The sequence below is a fragment of the Peromyscus californicus genome, unplaced genomic scaffold (genome assembly GCF_007827085.1).
Source record: "Peromyscus californicus insignis strain IS unplaced genomic scaffold, ASM782708v3 Scaffold_14__1_contigs__length_90479793_seg_2, whole genome shotgun sequence".
NCBI classification, from domain to species: Eukaryota; Metazoa; Chordata; class Mammalia; order Rodentia; family Cricetidae; genus Peromyscus; species Peromyscus californicus.
In genome coordinates, this window is record NW_026294436.1 from 48112666 (window position 1) to 48132559 (window position 19894).

The 19894-nt window shown below is 37.6% G+C and overlaps 1 protein-coding gene across 11 annotated transcripts in view; it reads right to left on the minus strand.

The window, feature by feature from the left end:
• Positions 1-19894, minus strand: part of Prrc2c (proline rich coiled-coil 2C) — a 78513-nt gene that overhangs the window by 9942 nt on the left and 48677 nt on the right. For 10 of the 11 annotated variants that reach the window (XM_052737406.1, XM_052737401.1, XM_052737398.1 and 7 more), the window contains exons 18-26: positions 19358-19512; positions 17905-18751; positions 16604-16689; positions 11143-11331; positions 10769-11020; positions 9494-9586; positions 6380-6481; positions 2760-2961; positions 841-1044 (exon numbers count right to left, since the gene is read on the minus strand). In XM_052737406.1, the coding sequence (XP_052593366.1) occupies positions 841-1044; positions 2760-2961; positions 6380-6481; positions 9494-9586; positions 10769-11020; positions 11143-11331; positions 16604-16689; positions 17905-18751; positions 19358-19512 (2130 nt within the window). The remainder of the gene's footprint in view (positions 1-840; positions 1045-2759; positions 2962-6379; positions 6482-9493; positions 9587-10768; positions 11021-11142; positions 11332-16603; positions 16690-17904; positions 18752-19357; positions 19513-19894) is intronic. The other variant, XM_052737397.1, reaches the window with a different exon arrangement.

Genomic DNA, 19894 nt, shown 5'->3' on the forward strand with positions numbered 1-19894 from the left:
GTAAAAAAATATTTTCTAGCTGATTTCAAATGTGAGCCCTCTGAAAATTAATAGTCACAGAAAAAGTGTAAATGTTAAAACATAAAACTTCTAGTAGAGAAGTGTATGTAAATAAAACACTATAAAGACCCAAGCATACTATTTTTGTGACTATTATACAACAGTCAAATGAACAACCTTAAACGTATCAGATAGGAATCAAGATTCTTATTTATAAAATAGTCAATATAGATGAAAACACAAATCTTGTAAGAAAGAACTGTTAATTCACGAACTTTATGCATTACTAGCAAAACATTATCTTTAGATATTAGATAACAGATGTTAGCTACTAATAACCTCATTATGAATGGCATTATTCAGAATTTAAACCATCAGCGAATTTAAGCATTTGTGATGGCCACTGTAACAGTCACCATTACAACATTTTTCTTGTTCGCTGTTCTTATGTTCTTTTCACCAAGAACTTCACCATTTTTTTTCAAGTAAGATACTTTGGAGATTTTAATGAAATAGAAGGCATGGACAAATTACTTTGCAAATTATAAGACACTAATTTGTCATAAATGTACAAGACAAAAAAAATGGAGACACACACACATATATGTCTCTCTAAAAGTCCCAGAATTCTTGTCATGGAGGGATAGGATTCAATCTACAGAAGGACATATTTGAAAAGTACATTAAAAACAAAACAAAACAAAAAAACCAACAAAACCCACCACCACCACCAACAAAACAAACAAAAAACCCAAACCACCAAGCTTAAAAGAGTTTTGAGAAGAGAAAAGCATGAGTGTTCATTTTCTAAATTCCTATAACCAAACCTAAAATTATTACCTGCTGCCGACTGAGACACATAAACTTGTGGACTCTGCTGTTGCTGGGCAATCAGGGAAGGCATACAGCTTAACTGTGAAAAATGACTTGCAGAAGGTAGGCTGCTTGTCTGTAATTGTTGGGGTTTTACTTTACAAATATTAGGAGGGTCCGATGTGGTTGTAGATTTTGTACTCAAAGAAGAGGTAGTGTAAGTGCCAGCTCCTGTATTGGAAGAAGGGAGAAAAACATAGTGTGTTCACTCTTCATACCTATTATATCTTCTGGTTCTATGGGTCCTATAGATATTAAAGCATTCAAGCAACCACAAATCAAAAATATTTGAGGGGATTGGAGTGTCTCAAGGGCTGGCAATGGAGTTGAGTTGATAGAGGTGCTTGCCTAGCACACACCACATCCCCAGCACTCCATATACCAGGCACAGTGGCATATGCCTGTAATCCTAGTACAGAGTTCCTGTGATCTCCACACTAGGAGGTGGAGTCAGAATCATTCACTCATCTACAGAGTTTTAGGCCAGTCAAGAATACAAGAGACCTTGTCTTGAAAAGAAAAGGGAAGAAAACCAAACAACGGCAACAACAATAGAAACCAGTCATGTCACTACCAAGTAAGGACAGACTTTTATCCCTGTCACATTTGCTCAATCAAACAGCAGAGGGAAGCTAGACCTGGAAAAAGGAGGTCACTGGATTTCAAAGAAAGACTGGGGAACATTCAAGTCATCCTACCACAATCTTATATGTTTGCTTTATATCAATCCCCACTCGAGTAGATGGGAATTCAAGCTAGTCTATTAAGACGTCTTACAAATGGGCAGTGTGGAATGACTGGACAAGTTTTAAAGAAAGAAAGATACAAGTGGGCATTGTTTGGTACAGCATTACAATACAGGAATCATCTCTGAGGGTTTTCTTTCATTTTCTTTTGAGACAGTGCCTGACTGGCCTCAGTTTTCCAATCTTCCTGCTTCAGTATCTCAAGTGCTGAAATCACAAATGTGTGCCACCATGCCTACATTGGGTTTGTCTAAATGCATTAATTACAGATAACAGAAAAACAGGTACAGGACAGTCCAAATACCAGTGGTGGAGTGGGTTCTCAAAATTAGCACAATATGGCATAATATGGAAAAAGAACACTATAATAATCACCAAATAAAAACCTACTAGAGCAAGCAAATTCTGTACAAAGTATATTTTTTATCCATTAGAAAGGCATTTCTCACTGCTTTGGAAACATCATGGAATACTGTAAAAGCCTGAAATAAACTTTGTTTTTAACAGAAGCAGCATGGTTGCACTTAGGAAAAGCAAAAGGGATGTGCTATCCTGGAAGTCAAGCATTTAGAAACCTTTGCTTTTAAGAACTACAAAGCCTCTAAGTCAGCAGTTGTGCAAAACTGTAAGGAAGGATGGAGTTCCTTCTAAGTCCAGTCTGTGACAGACTTTCCCCAGATCTACTCCAACAGTAAAAACACTGCGTACCTAACTCTTCATTAGGAAATACTCCATTAGTACCTTTAAACCAGACATGTACTGGGGGGGGGGGGGAAGCTATGGGAATTTGTATTTCTGAACTGGGTTTTAAATTATTTAGATAGAGTAAAAATGACAACAAAAAGGTGAACTTCACAGAAAAAAATTTAGAAAAGATACATTTTTTTCTCAATGAGGAAGGATGCAGCAAAATCTTTTCTAGCAAGCAATCAATAAAACAGTAACATTAAAATTCTGAGAGACAAATAAGAGAATAGGTAAGAGAAGGGGAGGACTTTTCCTAAAGAATAGCATATCATTTCAGCTGGGAGCGGTTCAGAGGGCCAGTGCTTGGGTCCAGTGCTTGTCTAGGGACCAACAGGCAACTATGATCACTCCTCAGAAAAAAGGTATGTAAGGAAAGCTATGACAAATGTCTACCTGACAATGATGCTGTAGGAGTGACTGAAGCAACAGGGATCTGAGGCATTGATGCACTGGAGAAGGAGTTATAATTAGCAGTGCTCGGTCCACTGGCACTACTGCTGACTCCACTCACAATGGGAGGTGCTGCAGAAGTGACTGGAGACCCCTTCTCCCTTATATTTGGAGAGTTCTCCCATGCCTTACGTGCAGACTCCATCTGCAATAAAACAGACTTCTGTTAAAGCAAACAAAATAGAACAAAAACAAAGAAAAACCAAAATACCACACTCTCTACATTCTAGCATGTAGATTCCAAATAGTGTGTCAGACTGAGAGTTTAAGCCTTTTACTTGTTCTCTCACCCAAAGGGTTATTATTATTTGAAAATAGAATTAATCGGAGGCTTTAAGAAACGCACATTGAACTATAGCTAAAGCTCCACCTCCCCACCAGTGTAAGAAAAAGAGTATGACTCTCTATGGGACTGAAGTCAGAAAGAGCCTTCTGAAGCACCTTTTTTCTCCATTCTTTCTTTAAACCAATACTTCTCAAGTGCAGATGGCAAAGTACTAGGACAAAATTCTAGGCTAGTGTACTGTCTGTAGCCATTTGTATTTGTGGCCCTGAATGACCTGTACTCTTCATTTTTTAAAAGACAGAATTAGACCTTCAAATCAGAGCAGCATTGTTCACTAACTTTCAGACAACAATGATAACACATACATAACTTACAGTTTTCTACCAGCTACATTTAAAAAAGTAGAAACAAAAAGGTAGAAAAGGTAGCATTAATTTGGTTATCAGTTAATTTAAGACTCTCTATGTATATGAAAATGTGAAATAATAATTGATATAAAAAACACTAAGACATATCCTTTTCTCTAATTTGTTTCCACTGTTTTACTGTACCACAGACTGGCCTTAAACTCATTACGTACTGGAGGATGACTCTGAACTGCTTTCATCTCTGAAGTCCTGAGAGTTACATAAACATCACCACACCCATTTCTTAAGCTTTTTAATATTAAAATTTCAGATGCAGCATCTATTTCATTTTCTCTTAAAGCACACATCAACTTAGAGCAGCCATTGTTCAAATGTTGAATAATTTTAGCTATCTAGTGTCTGAATTGGAGGGCAGAGGAAGATCCCTCTACCAAGGCTACGAGGTTCTCTACGAGTATTACTAGAGGAAGTTTTGGGTTGAAACGAAAACCCACGACAATCTCTACGATGATTTGTAAGAGGTCATTTTCCTAAGTAACATCTTTAATATTACTAACATGTTAGCTCTTAAAATGCCAATCTCTAAATGCCTTTCCTCCTGAGACAAGATTTCTCTGTGTAGCCCTGGTTGTCTTAGAACTCACTTTGTAGACCCGAACTCATAAATTTGCCCGCCTCTGCCTCCAAAGTGCTGGGATTAAAGGTGTGTGTCACCACCGCCAAGCAATTTCTAAATTCTTAAACAATCTTAATGTGTACTTTATCATATTCCCTTTAAAACACACATACATACTACTCATCACTTAATTTTATGCTGACTGTCACCATTAAACCATCAAATTGTTCAACTCCTTTATGTTTAAGGACACATATGTATTTCTCACAATCACTATGCTAATTCAAATGTACTTTATTTAAAAAATAAAAGCTGTTGAGGGTAGGGTGTTACTGGAACCTGCACCCCCCCCCCCCCACTCCCAGATTCTGAGATCCTTTCTAAATCCTAGAATGGCACATCTAGAGACTGTTCTACTTCTGCACTGCCCTGAATTTGAGCTCCTACTCAGAATATGTACCCTGGTACTTTAGTTGAGTTCTCCTTAGTTGTTCTGAATGATGAATCCATAGCCAGGTTTGTGGTATCACCTCCATCCCTTAAGGGACAGCTGAGGTTTCTGCCTAGCTTCTGACAGAAGGTTGATTTTGTTGATGAACAGCCAACTTTATTTAAGTTCTACACTCTCCATATATAATGTAACGAGAGGAAAAGTCTAAAGACATAATTTTTTATTAATTGGGAGATTTCTTCTGAAATAAACAATCTACATATCTAGGACATGTCAACTTTTGATATTCATTAAAACCTGTTAAAAGTATCTGTAAAACAAAACCAAACATCTTGTAGGGAACTTAAGTTTGTTGACCACTGTTATAGTAACCTAACATTTTTGGCACTGCAGCGCTGCAGTAATTTGGGAAGAATACTATGTCTTTTTAGCAGTAGGCAATTAACATGGTATGGGATAGAGTTCATACATATACTTGGCTTAATTTCATTTCTTAAACAGCAAGGAAACAGTTTGTCTTTGGAAATTCAAGGATACTAAAATTATAATTATTTTACATGCTGGAAATAATGCCCATATAGAACCTTCTACAACTAAGTATTTTTTCCAAGAAAGGTTTAAAAAAAAAAAAAAAGTAAAACGACAGGATGACAGATCAAGCTAATTTAATTTTAACTCTGTATGTAACAGTTCTTGGAATGTTAAAAGTGAGTAAAAGGCAAAGCTCAAGAGGTATTCTAAAGAATTAACAACTGACTCATAAATACATATAAATGACATTTGCTTATATGAAATCCAAGCAATATAATCATAAAAATCATCTGAATTATAAAAAGAAGTAACGAATCCAGATTGAGACAGTCCTGAGTGGAAAGTCAGCAGCAAAGGCCCAACAAGAATTGGGAGTCAACAGGAAGAACAGGGTACATCAGACATCTATGTCACAGACATCTATGTCACAGCCTCACAGGTCTATTAACACTCTTACAAAGAAGTGACCGTGAGGTTGAGCAGCAAGAGTCTAGAAATGAACACTGGCCACATGACTGAGACGATTTCACTTTCCTTCCTCTCCTGTACAACATCCCAGAGTCACTACAACCCAGTCAGGAAAACCTGCCTTTAGAGGCTGATCCCATGCTTGCCGGGATTATGAACCAAAAAGGGCACCAATAAATAAAGACATTAAAAAATTCATGTTTTCTCCCCCTAACCACTAACCCATCCTGAGGTGAATCAGAAATCTAAAATAACCTCAAGTAACCTTCTTATAGGTTCACATAGGCAAAAAATCATGGAAACAGGCTAGAAAAACAAGGCAAATGCCAGGCCTAGTAATACAGGACAGTCTGTAACCCTTGCTATCTAAGAAGCTGAAGCAGAAGTGTGGCAAGGTTAGAAGCTAACCTGGGCTACACTGTATCTAAGTAAGTAAACAAATGGCTGGGATGTGGTGGTACAGTGCTTGCCTCAAATATGAGGTCCCAAGTTTAATCTTTAGTACCTCAAACCAAAACTTCCCAATTTTGCTTATCAAGTATGCTATGTTAATAGCCTTTTCATAAAATATTCCTGCATTCATTGAATTTACAGATGACTTATAAGAAAAAAAAGCATTCTTACCATAATTAGTACTTTGTATTTGAGTACAAATCACAAACTGTAATTCTATTTTTATGTCAAAATTCACAAGCATAATAGACTTGCCATTCCCAAGCAGTGTTAAAAGTCAACGTAATTTTAAGGTATAATTTGACATAACTCAAAAAACTACTATTACTGTGAACTTATGTCCCTTGCATGCAATGATTAAGGAGCCTTGGAGATGGACGCTGTACATACCTTGAAGGTGAGGCTGAAAGTAGTGGGAGGAACTGAAGGTAGGCTGGAGCTCTGTTGTAGAGTCTCCCTCTTAGGGAGGGGAAGGGTGTTGGGCAGGGGCACCTGAAAAGGCAGGAGACATATCACAATCTAAGTGTGCTGCAAAAGCCCCATCAGTCACAGTGCTAATGTATTCTAAGGGTGCTGTATCTGACTAGTTAAGTTACCATGCTTACAGAGGCTGATAACTATGTTTAAAGTTCTGAAGAGAAAAACTATCCGCTTGGGTATGCACAAATTGTCAGGAAAAAAAGAAACTGCCTTGAACATAAAGTACATTCTACTCAGGTAGTCTCTTCATACTTGAAGCGAAATCTTGTGTTTTAAACAAATTCCCAGGTAGTGTTAATACTATTGATCCAAGAGCCATACTCTGTGCAATAAAGTTCTAAGAAATACGACTTTCTTATCCTGAGTATTTAACCTAGCAATGCAAAGGTAGAAAACCTCTTTCCAACAATACAATCAGCCTCTTTATACCTAGATTCAAGAACAAGAGCAACCTCTGGAGTCAAGTATGGAATCCACCCTTACCTCATCACATCAAACCATTCTACTGTGTAAGGAGAGGACTACAGCAAATACTATTAGAAACTTTAGCTATTATGCACTATCCGCATATTTTTTTAACCTCATTAGTCCCTAGATCTTGTAATTTTACTATGTGTACTGCTTTATGTTTGTTTTTGATGATTCACTCATTTATTCAGAAAAAAATTGCTTGGGGTGATTTCAGATTTAAAAAAAAATTACACGGAGATACTATGGACTATCTCTAATGGAGATCTCTCAAAAACATTTATTAGTTAACAAAGATTCTTTAATAAATCTTGAAACTAGCTTAACTACAGTAATAAAAAAATGTCACCTGTACTTAACTCTGTGGGACATTCAAAATACACAATAATTTTAATACTGGATACGAGCTACTACACAAGTTAAGACATTGATTTGAAAAGCCTATACTGGGGCTGGAGAAATGCCTCGGTGTGCATACTGCGTTTACAGAGGAACCAGATTCAGTTCCTGGTGCCTCACAACAATACAGTTCCAGATTATCTAACATCTTTTTCTGACCTCTGGGGACTCCTGCAAGCAAGTGGTGCACATAAACTCACTCAAGCTCATACATATACACATAAACATACGTTGTTTTTTTTAAAAAAAGCCTATATTAAGTCTCAACAGAAATAAACCTACACACTTGGCCCATGGAAGCAACATTGAAGTCATCTAAACTGAATGTTCAACAGCCCTAACCTAAAGTATGTTTTTGCTTTTATAAACACCTTAGATATATTACTAATATATAATGTAGATTATTCACATATACACAAGACTGGATTTCTTCCTTCAAAGTAGTTGTCAGTGTACAAAGTCACATGCTAATTGTCCTTAGGAGCAAATGGAGACTAATGAAGTGCTCATCTCTGTATATATTTTCAAGTGACAAAATGTTATAGGTTTAGAGAATTATAAAATTTACATTTATCCAATTATATTTCAGATCATAGATCAGTAGAGAGCATCATACACTTTCTAAAAAAAAAGTGATTCCCCCCCGCCCCAAGACAGGGTTTCTCTATGTAGTCCTGGCTACCTTGAAATTCACTCTGTAGATCAGTCTGGCCTCAAACTTCGAGTATCTGCCTACCTCTGCCTCCTGAGTGATGGGGTTAAAGGTGCGCATCACCACAGCTCAGCTGAAAAAGTGACATCTCACAAATATTTTTTTTCTTGTTTTAATAAGAAAAGATGGCACAATTAAAGCATAAACTCATGAACTTTACTGTAACGTTACTGGCTGATCATCTAGCAGTGGAAACTCAACAAACAGCTCTTTTTTCTAAGTTTCCTATTAAATAGGAAATTCTCTCATAAAGGTGGAGAGGGGAGTGGTAGGTTCCAGGGTCTGGTGCATGAAGCAACCTTACAGCTTCTACAAACTGGACAAGTTAATCAAGTTCTCAATATCAAGTACAACTCAATCCTCTCTATTCCTTTTCCTCAGCTTTGTAGTGCAATGCTTTGATTTGACTATCATTTTAATGAACTGACCCCTAATGTAGCTCACCTTTCTAAAATTCCACATACTTGATGCTAGAGGGACGAATAGACAGCATGAGGGAAAAATATAAGACAAAAATCAAGATTTTTATACTGAAAACGATTAAGTCCTTTTGAAGAAAATTTTAATTGTAGCTATAAAAGTATTTTTGGAAAGAAAATCAACATTTAAATATGGTAGCTTTTGATTATTGTAGAAATTTATATTTAAAAGGGAGATCAGATGACCAGATTTCTCCCTTATAAAGTGAGGAACATACAAGAAACTTTCAGATGTCCAAAATCATACTGTGCATGTGACCACAGCACGTTAGCGTATTTAGAGTATTTTCTCATCTATAGTGAACTAGGCAAAACGATATATTGTACTGACTTAAAACATCCAATTTAATCTCGTCCCTGGTAAACTAAGGCTTAATTTGCCACATAACATCACCTAATACTAGAGAATTTAAGAAAATTTGGAACATTTATGTACATATTATAGCTCAATTTTCATAAAAGGAATGCTGGCAAAGTCTGGTCTATGTATTTAAATTTCAAAAGAAATGCTTGATTCTTTGGAAACAGTTTCTTTTATTCTAATGACCGTAAATGAGTACAGCTTCACTGCACCATTAAAAAAAGTCTCATTTGTGAACCAAATTACTTACCAAATAAAATTAACTGTAGTATATAAGGGAAAACCCAACACTTTTTACCAAACTAGGTTAATAGGATGAATGCCCATTAAAAAACAAAACAAAACAAAACAAAAAACAACAAGCCTTAACACAAGTCTTGGTCTTAGAAAGCTGTTAACTTTTCTTTTTGGGGGTGACGACGACGACAACAACAACTTTGATTTTAGTAGGCATATTTACTACAGTGCTCATAAACACAAACTTACTATCAACTCATTCCCTGTTAAGAGTCCAATATTGGTCATGACAGTGTATATAAGACAAGACAATGTATTAGATGACAGCCAGGTTTCTATCCAAACCCGTCAAATCTCTGATTACTTACATTATTAACCAAAGTATCCTCCATCTTTGCATTATTAGTAGACACAGTGTTAGGCAGAGAAGAAGAAGGTGTAGTATAGTCTGTTACAGACTCCTGTGGAGGAGTAACAGAAAAAGTCCTTTTAAAGCCGAACTTATAGGTCACCTTTTGACAGTTTAATAGAATAGAGGTAAAGCTGTTTTGGAATGAAAGAGATCATAAAACGTTATGCCCTAAATTTCAATCCACCTACTAATAGAAGGCCAATAAAGCATGGTACCTTCAAGGAACAATATCTCAACTGCTGCTAGACTTTTGCACATATTTAAAATGTATTTCACAGCACTAGGTAGGAGGCTATCAACAAGATTAAATATTTGTGAGTTATCTTATTTATTATTGAGAATCTCTTCTTTGGATATGGTAAAGTAGGACTGTTTTAGTTCCTACTTACATGAAGAATTAAAGGTGTATGACAATTAAAAAAGAGAAAACTATCAAAAAATGAACATAAAATATCATTTCTTCCTTCATTTTCAAGCAATATATGTCTCCAGATGAAAACAAGTATGTGTTCCCAGTCACTTTCCATAACTTGCCTTTACAGGCACATCTAGTCACATACTGGGCCTGCAGACATGTGGATGTTGGAGTCTTTTACATAAAATGTTACAGTATCTCTACACAAACTACCATCTTCTCTACATTACTAACAACATGTAATACAACAAAATGTTCTATTACTGGATATAATAGTTTAAAGACAACAAAAAACAAGCAAGCAAAACTTCCTAACAATAACAACAACAACCACCCCCTATTTTTCAGGGAGAGTATTTTTGATCTAGATTTGAGTTCGGGAATCCTGAACTCAGAGACATCAGGGAGCCGATTGTATTTTAAAAGATACACATCTTTCATTCAATGTGGAAACCAAAAGCAAGTCAATATTTTTAGTGTTCAACCACAGAAACAGTGATTTGTTGCAAGCATGTCCCTTTTTTAAATTTAGAATTATAATAGAAGGCCAGATAAAGCTATACTAGACAGAGACATCTTTGAAATGCTTACAAACTCAAGGGAAATAATTCTGATCTTATAGTTTTCTATTTAAGTCCATTCAACAAAATACAGACAAACTTCTACAAAAATGTAACTTTTTTGCAGAGACATTTATATGAGTATCTCACAAAACGAAAGCTTGCTAAAGAACAACCAGCATAATACAATGCTCAGCATAAAAAGTCCATTACTGATGTTCCTGCCACTCATTCTACACCAGGGCATGCTGCCTACCTTTGCATCAGTGCCGTATTCTGCAGATGACACCGAGATCATTGCTCCTATGTCAGCAGACATCTCTGAGACGGCTTTGGTTTCTTTTGCTGCTCCAGGGTCTGAGCTTCTGACCACAGCTGGGCTGGGTTTCTCCTGTCCTTCTGGCTCTGCCTGTTGGGCATCTTTCACTTTTCTATTTTTTAATGATCGCTCCTTTCCAATGGGACCAGGTTTATGTTCTTTGTTTTCTACCAGACTCAAATCTGGAAGCTAAAGTCAATGTTTATGACAAACTTCATTATAGCGAAAGATTTATGAAACATTAAATCCAATTTAAAAATCATTTTCTTTGTCCATTTCAGAATCACATCTCCCTTATGAACAGTACTCACCTTCTGAGCTTTAATAGGCCCTGCCCGTGGCTGTTTCTGACGCTGCTCTTTAGGTTCAGGAACTTTGTCGGTTGGTTTTTCTGAAAGCACAGGAACCACCTCATTTTCATTCCCATTTGAAGCTGGAGCACCAAACTGAATTGTGTCAATTCCAATTTCCACACCATTCTCTTGACCATTTCTTGTTCCCTAATAAAATAATGTTTAACATTTAGTATATCACAGTAAACAAAGTTCAGACTTCACTGAAATATGTATATAGTTTAAATGTTCAAAGTCCTAGCTAGCTCTATGATGAGAAAAATCAAGAAAAAGCTTCAAGTTATGCCATCATTAAAACAAATGTAAAATCAATAAATGCCAGAGGTATAAATGGAAAAGAAAGATAGTAACTATTATAAATGGAAAAGAAAGATAGTAACTATCAGTATCAACAATTTCTTGGAAGTCTGCTTTGAGAGTAACCTAAATAAAAAATCCAATAAAGTACTATGTGAATGGTGAGGTGATATGTACACCCATGGAATCAAGCCACTAATTAAAACACTAATTTTCTGAACATATTCTTTGTGCTAGGCAATATCATTTGGATTTTCTTGGATAAAATGAAGGACCAAAAAGTTGGATAGGGGATATTACGAAAAGCTAAGACAGAAATAAGCAAATGGCCCTTTAGAATAGAGGAAATTCCTGAGCAAAACATACTGGAAAGGAATAACTACCAATAGAAAGTGTCTCAGAAAAATTGGAACAGCTGATGTAGAAGTTAACAGCACAAAAGGTGAGTGAGGCCAGAGCACAACAGGTGACAGTGGTGGAAGACGGCATGCAGGAGGCTAGACTCATGAAGCAATTACAGTAACTTATAAATTGCTACTTCCACATTATTTCTAACCTTACTGAACTTAGTGTGGCTAATTATACTATGGGGGCCAAATGACTTGTCACTTAAGTCTAGACAAAACTGTTGTAAGTTAGAATAAAATTTTATTTTAGTCAATGTTGAAATTTCTATAGGAAGTTAGAGTGTTCTTCAGTCATTAAGGGAGAATGATACAGTAATTTACAAATGAAAATGACTAATGATGTAGAAATTACAACCTCATATGTAGCTGAATGAATAGAAAATGACCAACAGTAACTATAAGAGAATACCTGTTTTGAGTTCTCTAACCTAACCAAAGGAATAAGCAAGGACTATTAGCAGGGCCTGATAGAGGGCTCCTTGTACAGACTGATCCATGTTTGGTTCCCAGTACCCAGGTCAGTCGGCTCAAAGCTGCCAGACACTACAGCTCCATGGTAGTGGATGCTTCTGGCCTCTTTTGGGTACCCACAACCGCGCACATACCCACACATACATCTTAAAACAACAACAACAACAACAACAAAAAAAAAACAGAACAAAACAAAAAAACCTATGGGGCTGAAGAAATAGCTCAGTTATTGAAGTACTTGTTATATAATCATCAGTATCTGATCTTGATCACAGCACCCATGTAGAAAGCCAAGTGGGCTTGGACTGGGATGTACTTGAAATCCCAGCAATAGAGAGGTGGAAAGGTAGATCCCCGGGCTTCAAGGGCCAGCCAGCTTAGTCTAATCAGCCTCACATTCTGGTCAGAGATAGTGGCTCAAAATGCAATGCTGATGACTCCTGAGGAATGATACTTCAGGATGACCACTGATCTCCACATGCACATACACACACATATATACTCAAACAAAACATAATGGAAAGACATCAGGGAATTCTCTCCAATGTCTGAAATGCCAATTTTGCTAACATAAAAATTTCAAGGTAAAGGCACAGCTTTCTCTCAGAAAGCAGTATCCAGCAGTATCCAGCTGGAAATTGCAAATGTGAAGATGGTGAGAAGCAAAGTGTGGGAGATAAACAAGATACTGCAAGACAATTTCTGCAGCCAATCAACCAAACAAATTTTTCCACACTGAACCTTTTCGTATCAGTATGAATAAACTTACTGTAAGAAATGCACTCTATGATGAATCATAATAATGCTAATTCCAACAACAGATATTAAATGGAGGCTCTTATATGGAAATACAGTGACTTGAGTTATTAAAGAGGTCTCCAAAGAACTTTAATACCAAAATAGATGATGAAGCCTACTCCAGACCTGTCATGTTAGAAAAACGGAAAGGCAGATAGGGTAACAGAAAGACCTCCGTAAAGAGAAAACAAACCGAAACCATTACATCCTATTTACTTCCCCATTTCTCTGCACGTCTTATCCCCACTGTGTTATTGTACATTACATACAGGGCACATTAGGAGGAATACATCACAAGACAGTTGTTTTGTTCTGCAAGTATCAAGGTATACTAAAACTAAGACTAGCCACCAGATAATGCCTTATGTGCACAACATGTCATCGGTGGTCCAAAAAAGACATTCTGATTATAAAATTCTTATGTAGCACATGGCTGTACCCTGAAGCTCTCTCTAGTCACCTCATTTTCTCTTAATTTCATTCTAACAGGTATTCACGTCAATGTCACCAGTGGCCCTATAGCATTAATTTCAACTGTCAATTCAGCACAGGTACTACTTCTTCTATCAGCAGCATTTGACACATTTGATCCACCCCCTCTTTTCAGATGCCTCTCCAATCAGTTGACAGCTACACCTCCCACATTTCTGAGCTGGAAAGCCTCACTTATTTTTCATTTTTTCCCATTTTCTATCTTCGTAATTCATTTTTACCTTTCATCCAACCTCACTGCTTTGCATGCTGATATGTTAATGACTTCCCAAATAAATCTTCAAATCAGACTCTCTTCTAACCTACAGACTCTTAAGAGCCAGCTAAATTGACATTTTCACTTAAATCATATGTTTATGCGTGTGTGGGTAGGTAAGTACACCTGAATACCAGTGTCCATGGATGCCAGAGACATCAATCAGATCTCCCTAGAACTGGAATTCCAAGTAACTCTGATCCACCTGATGTGGGTGCTGGGAGCCAAACTTGAGCCCTCTGCAAGAGCAGTAAGAACTCTTAACACTTGTGCCCAGGCAATAACATCTTAGATGTAGCTATATGAACTTATTCTCATCACTAATTCTGATTCTTGTGTAGCTGCTCATTTGAAACTGATGGGAATTTTTTTCTTTTTTCCTGTTCACACCAATAGCTCTCCTTTTCCTGACATTCTACATTTATCACATAAGCTCAATGACCTTTAATGACATTTCTTTGGTTTATCATTTGACTACTGTCATTTTAACTCCCTTGCCCCCTCATCCACACAATTCCTAACAGAACAATCTATAGTCATGCCCTGTCACTCCTCTGCATCCATGACACCCTCCAACGGTCTTCCAAAGCCCCTATAACCTCTCAACTCTGTTCTTTGTTCACTCCAGCCAATGGACTTCTCTGACTACTCTGAATACACCAGATTTGTTCTTGCCTCATGACTTTCATAACTGCTATTCCCCGAACTGAGAACTGACCTTTTTTCCCTCAGATATTTGACTAGCCTACTCTCTGTATCTCCTCCAAATCTTTATTCAAATAGCACACAAGTAGAATCTCTTGGCCACTTTAAATTACTTCCATCTACTTTGACAAAATCCTTGCCTAGTCTCTTCATTAAACAGAATTACTGCCGATTTCTCTGTACACTATAATGGAAGCCCCACAAGGACAGTGTCTTTTAGTTCTATCTTCAGCACTAGTTTTGCAAACTTAGAAGGGAGAATGGCCACCGACAAAAACATCATTTACCAATACTGCACATAGTGAGAAATGACAGAACAGTAACCTGTAAATTGTAATTATCCTATTATATATGAATACGAGGAGAGCCTGGAAAATAGTGACTGTATTAAGGTCTGTACCACAAGGTCTTTTCTGGATATCAGAAACAGCTTGTAAATATAGAGGACCAGTAGCATTAATATCACCTGGGTACAAAACCCAACCCAGACCTAATGGATCAGAAATTCTGGGCATGAGCTTAATTTGTTTCAGTGGCCCTCCTAGGTTAATAATGAGCTACAATGAAGTATGAGAAATTATTTTGAAACTATTGAGAGCCGCTGGTAGCAAAGACCATGGAGTATACAGCAGGTGACAACGAGAGTTCAGAAGGTCAACCTATCAGAACTAAGGGTTCCGTTAGAGGAAACCATCACGCAAGGCGTTATGGAATTACTGCCTTTTGAATGAATTGGCTGCTTCTTGTTGTAATCTTGTGCAATAACATCTATGATTCTCCCCATTTACCATGCATTCTCATGTTATGTGTACATGTAATCTCACGACTGCATCTCAATCTTATGGGCACACTTAGTTGTGGATGGTCTAGAAGATGGTTTCTTATTTAACTGTACAATTTTTATGAATAGAAACATACTAAAATATGCCTCATACTAGATTTATTGTTCCATTAGAGGTCTTCTTCTCTATCCTTAGCCACTGACAAGGTAAATATTGGCCAGACAAAATGTCCTCATAGAACTTTCACAGAGCAGAATTGCACATGCCTGGCCTTGCTGGATCAAAACTCTTTAGAAGAATTAGAGTGAACCAGAAATGATAGTGCAGGTATCTGGCTTTGGTATATCTTAGTCCTTTTAGAGATCGATAGCACTGATGTTGCCCTAAGCTTCCTCCACGAGCACCTCCCCACTCTGATTCCAATAACAATTAACACTTTGTTTTTATTTCTGTAACAGTTTTTAGTGCAAGACTTTTAGGCTCAGTAGAGATTCAGTGACTAACAGGAAAAGGCTGTTAACTGACTAACCATGTCTGGATATTATTAATCACATATAATAGTACATGTATTCTTTGCCTTTTCCTTAAATCTCTCATTTGTTTAATTTCTTTCCTTGTAACCCTTGTAGCTATCGCTTTAAGAGATAACCAGAACTTTTTTTACAACCTACAGCTGTTGTCAATCACCAATTAAGCTGACCAAGTTTTTGCCAAGTGTGACTCTAATCAGAATACTTGTCCCTGAGAGTTTATTTTATAGTTTTTACTAACAAGTTGTTAACGAATGGAGATATGTATGCATGTACACACACACACACACACCCCTCCACACTTGGGGAAACAGAAAACAAGAAAGATGGAAATAACTAGATAGATATGAGAGAACAGCAGAGAGGGGAACTGAATGAGAAGAACAAGATGAGGATGAAGATGGAAAGAACTAGACAGAGAGAACAGCAGAAGAGACTGAGAGCAGCTAAGCATGAAAACAGAAAAGAAACTGTGTAGATCGAACTGACTTGGAATAAAGTGAATGGACTAAAGAACTCAGTGTGTTAGATTCATTGAATAGCCCTCAGATTAGTATCCTTAGCCGCTTGTAGCATCTGTTCTGGACCCTGGTAGAAATCTCCTCAAGGTGGGCACTTGGGGGGAATTTGGTAAAAAAACTATGTCACTAATTCCATCAATGCCAGTAAGTCTAGTCTTACCTCCGATGAAGTAGCTGATCCAAATGACGTCAAGGGCTTATTCCACGCACTGACTGAAGGTGGCTGTGGTGGACTAATAGGACCTACTAAAAGTCATCGAGAAAAATGTGACCATTAAAATTTAGATGTTGAAGTCTAATATTCAATCCTTAGTTGCAATGGTAGCCTGACAATAAAACAATTCTCTACATCACAGATTTTTTTTCACGCTGCCCCCACTAACCCAACCCCAGCTGGGTTTCTCCTTGTAGTTCTGGCCGTCCTTGAATTCAGACTTGCCTGTCTTCTAAGGTGTGTGCCTTATCAAGCTAACAGATTCTTACATGTCAAAATAAGTAAGGCCCATTCAAGGTGTGTTACACACATATATTATCACTTTCTCTACATAAAACATGTGCTGTTCTACCCTTTCATGCTATGGTGCCCTTCTTTCCATTTCATCTTAAATGGTCCTCTTTCTTAAGTTTATACATACTTTACATTTCACATGAGAGAAACACGTAGCTTTATTTTCTAACCTTCCAACACCTCTCTTGTTGGCCAACACATCTTTTCTTTCTCCCATGTAGTTCCTCTTTACTTTTACCTGTGTGCACTCCCCTCCCCCATTCACATACAATCTAAAGCACACATAAAGAAAAACAGACTACTTATTGTGAATCTGGATTATTTTGTTTAACATGGTGATCCCCATTTCCATTCATTTCTCTGCAAATGACATAATTCATTCTTCTTTATGGCTGAATAAAATTCCACTGTGTTATACTAGAACTTTACTAATTTATCTGTTAATAGGCGTCTGGGCTGATGACTTATACTGGCTATTGTGAATACTGTTAAATAAACACCAAAGCTTGAGCATCTCTACTGAGACATAAATCCCTTCAGATATATACCCAGGAATGGAAGAGCTGGATCCTACGGTAATTCTATTTTTAGTTTTTTGAAGAACCTGCATACTGATTTTCATATTGGCAGAGCTAATTGAATTTACTAGTTGTGTATAAGGGTTTCCTTTTTTCTCAACTAGCATTTGTTGGTTTTTCTAACAGCCATTCTAACTAGGGTGATATGAAATCTCAATATAAAAAAAGTATGTTGTTGTTAACTATGCTTATTTTAGAAATAAACCATTTCAAGAAAGAAACTAACAACAATTGCTACTACTGCTCCCTACTAGGAAAAAACGAGATGGCTAGGTGGGAAAAAAAAAAAGCTTAACTGAATTTTTAAGTAAAATAGAAAACAAATGTATTTCTATATATTTTCCTACCCAATACTTCTCTCTGTTGCATACTTACATTTTTTAGAGATGTCATTCAGCACAGCTGGAGCAGCCACTTTGTTATCCCATAATTCAGCTGTTAGAGGACCATGGGATTGTGGAGTCTGGATGGATTTTCCTGTGGCTACATAATCTGTGCCATTAGATGTTTGAGCTGAAGGTAATCTAATTGAAGGTGGTGGCTGTTTTGAAGATGGTGTTGGAGGTGGAAGTGGACTCTGGACTGGTTTGTGGGTCTGTGTCTGAGTCTGTACTGCTGGGGCTGGGGCTGGGGCTGGGGCTGGGGCTGGGGCAGTGGTTGCAGCCGAGGCTGGGGCAAGTGGAACTGAGGCTGCTGGGGCTGAGGCTGGGGCAGTTGATGTTGAAATAGTTGGTCCAGCTGGGGCCGAGACTACTGGGGTTGGGGAAGAAACTGAAGCTGGTGCCAGTGCTGAAGCCAGGATAGGAATTGAAGCTGAGGCAAGAATGGGGACGGAGGCTGTAGTTGATGCTGAGACAAGGATAGGAGTTGGAGCGGGAACCGAGACTTGGGGTGAGGAAGAGGCTGTGACTGAGGATGAAGTGGACACGGGAACAGGAGCTGAGGCTGGAGCTGGAGCTGGGCTTGAAGTGAGAACTGGAGCTGGGGTGGAGGCTGGAGCTAGAGCAGTGGCTGAGGCCAGAACCAGAACGGGAGCTGGGGTGGAGGCTGGAACTGAAGCTGCTGGGGATGTTAAAACTGCAGCTGAGGAAGAGACGGAAACCGCAGCCGAGGTTGGAGCTTGAGCTTGCTGAGTCCCTGTGGCTTGTTTTTTGGCAAACCTTGGAGGGAGTTTAGAAGTCTGACCTCTTCCTTTTTCATTTACATTTTTTTTGTTCCACACCTTAAAGAAATGGACAGAACCATTTCTGTTGTCAATAATATGCCCAAAGAAACAATGCACACAAATAATTTCTACTTCTTACTATTTCTAGAACTTCCTAGTGCTAACTTGGCTATTTCAGTTTTCCAAATTGGACACTGTCAGGGTACTAATGAGATTTAAAACTACAAGAAGAAAAGATAATAAAGAGAAAAAAATTTTTATATACAGGCTTAAGCACCCCTCCCCTGCAATCCGAAATATTTAACGAAGTGTGAAGTGAATTTGACCTCCCCCGAACCCTCCCGAAAAAAGACAAGAAGTCACTTCTGGATCTGTGCACTGTGACCATTCAATTTTCAAGAAAATTTAAAACAATCTGAATTCTACCATGGAACAAATTAGTAACACATAAGATCTATTGTTGGAAAAAGACAAGCTACAGCATCATCTCATTTTGAAAATTACCTAATTTTGAAAATTACCTACTAGAGTTCCCAGGTGTGAAGATAAAAATCACTCAACTCTTTAGCTAAATACAAATGCCGTTCTGAGTAACCCTGACCATTTGCTAACATGCGCTGAAAAACAACATATGAACTGGCAACAAAATGATGAGCTTTGAACCTGTACAACTTGTTCTTCCTTCTTTCGGCGTTCCTCATCCTGTAACCGCTTTTGCTGTTTTTTAGATACCACTTCAGTAAAGCCATCATCATTCAAATTTGACTGGGGATCTTCAATTACAGTTACTTCAGGATGATCATCAATTATAACAACACCTGCAGGCATGAAAAATTTTAGAGTTTAACTTATTTCTTACCTTGTGAGATGGCCCATAATGGATTAGCAAATTTCAAAGCTATTGCACCTTAATGAAAAAGTTTCATAAACAAGATTTAAAAAAAAAAAAAAGTCCTAAAATTCCATTTTTGAAACAGGGTGTCATGTAGCCCACAACAGTCTCAAACGTGTACAGCTGAGGCTGGCCTTGAACTCCAGATCATCCTGCCTCTACCTGTCAAGTGCTGAGATTACAGGTGTGTGGCAGCATTCCAGTAGCTTATTGAGAATACCTGTCCATGAGCTACTTGGAAGCTTGCCAGACCAACTAGAGGTATTGCAATGCTTCTGCTGAAGTAACTCTTGTAACTAACAGTATAT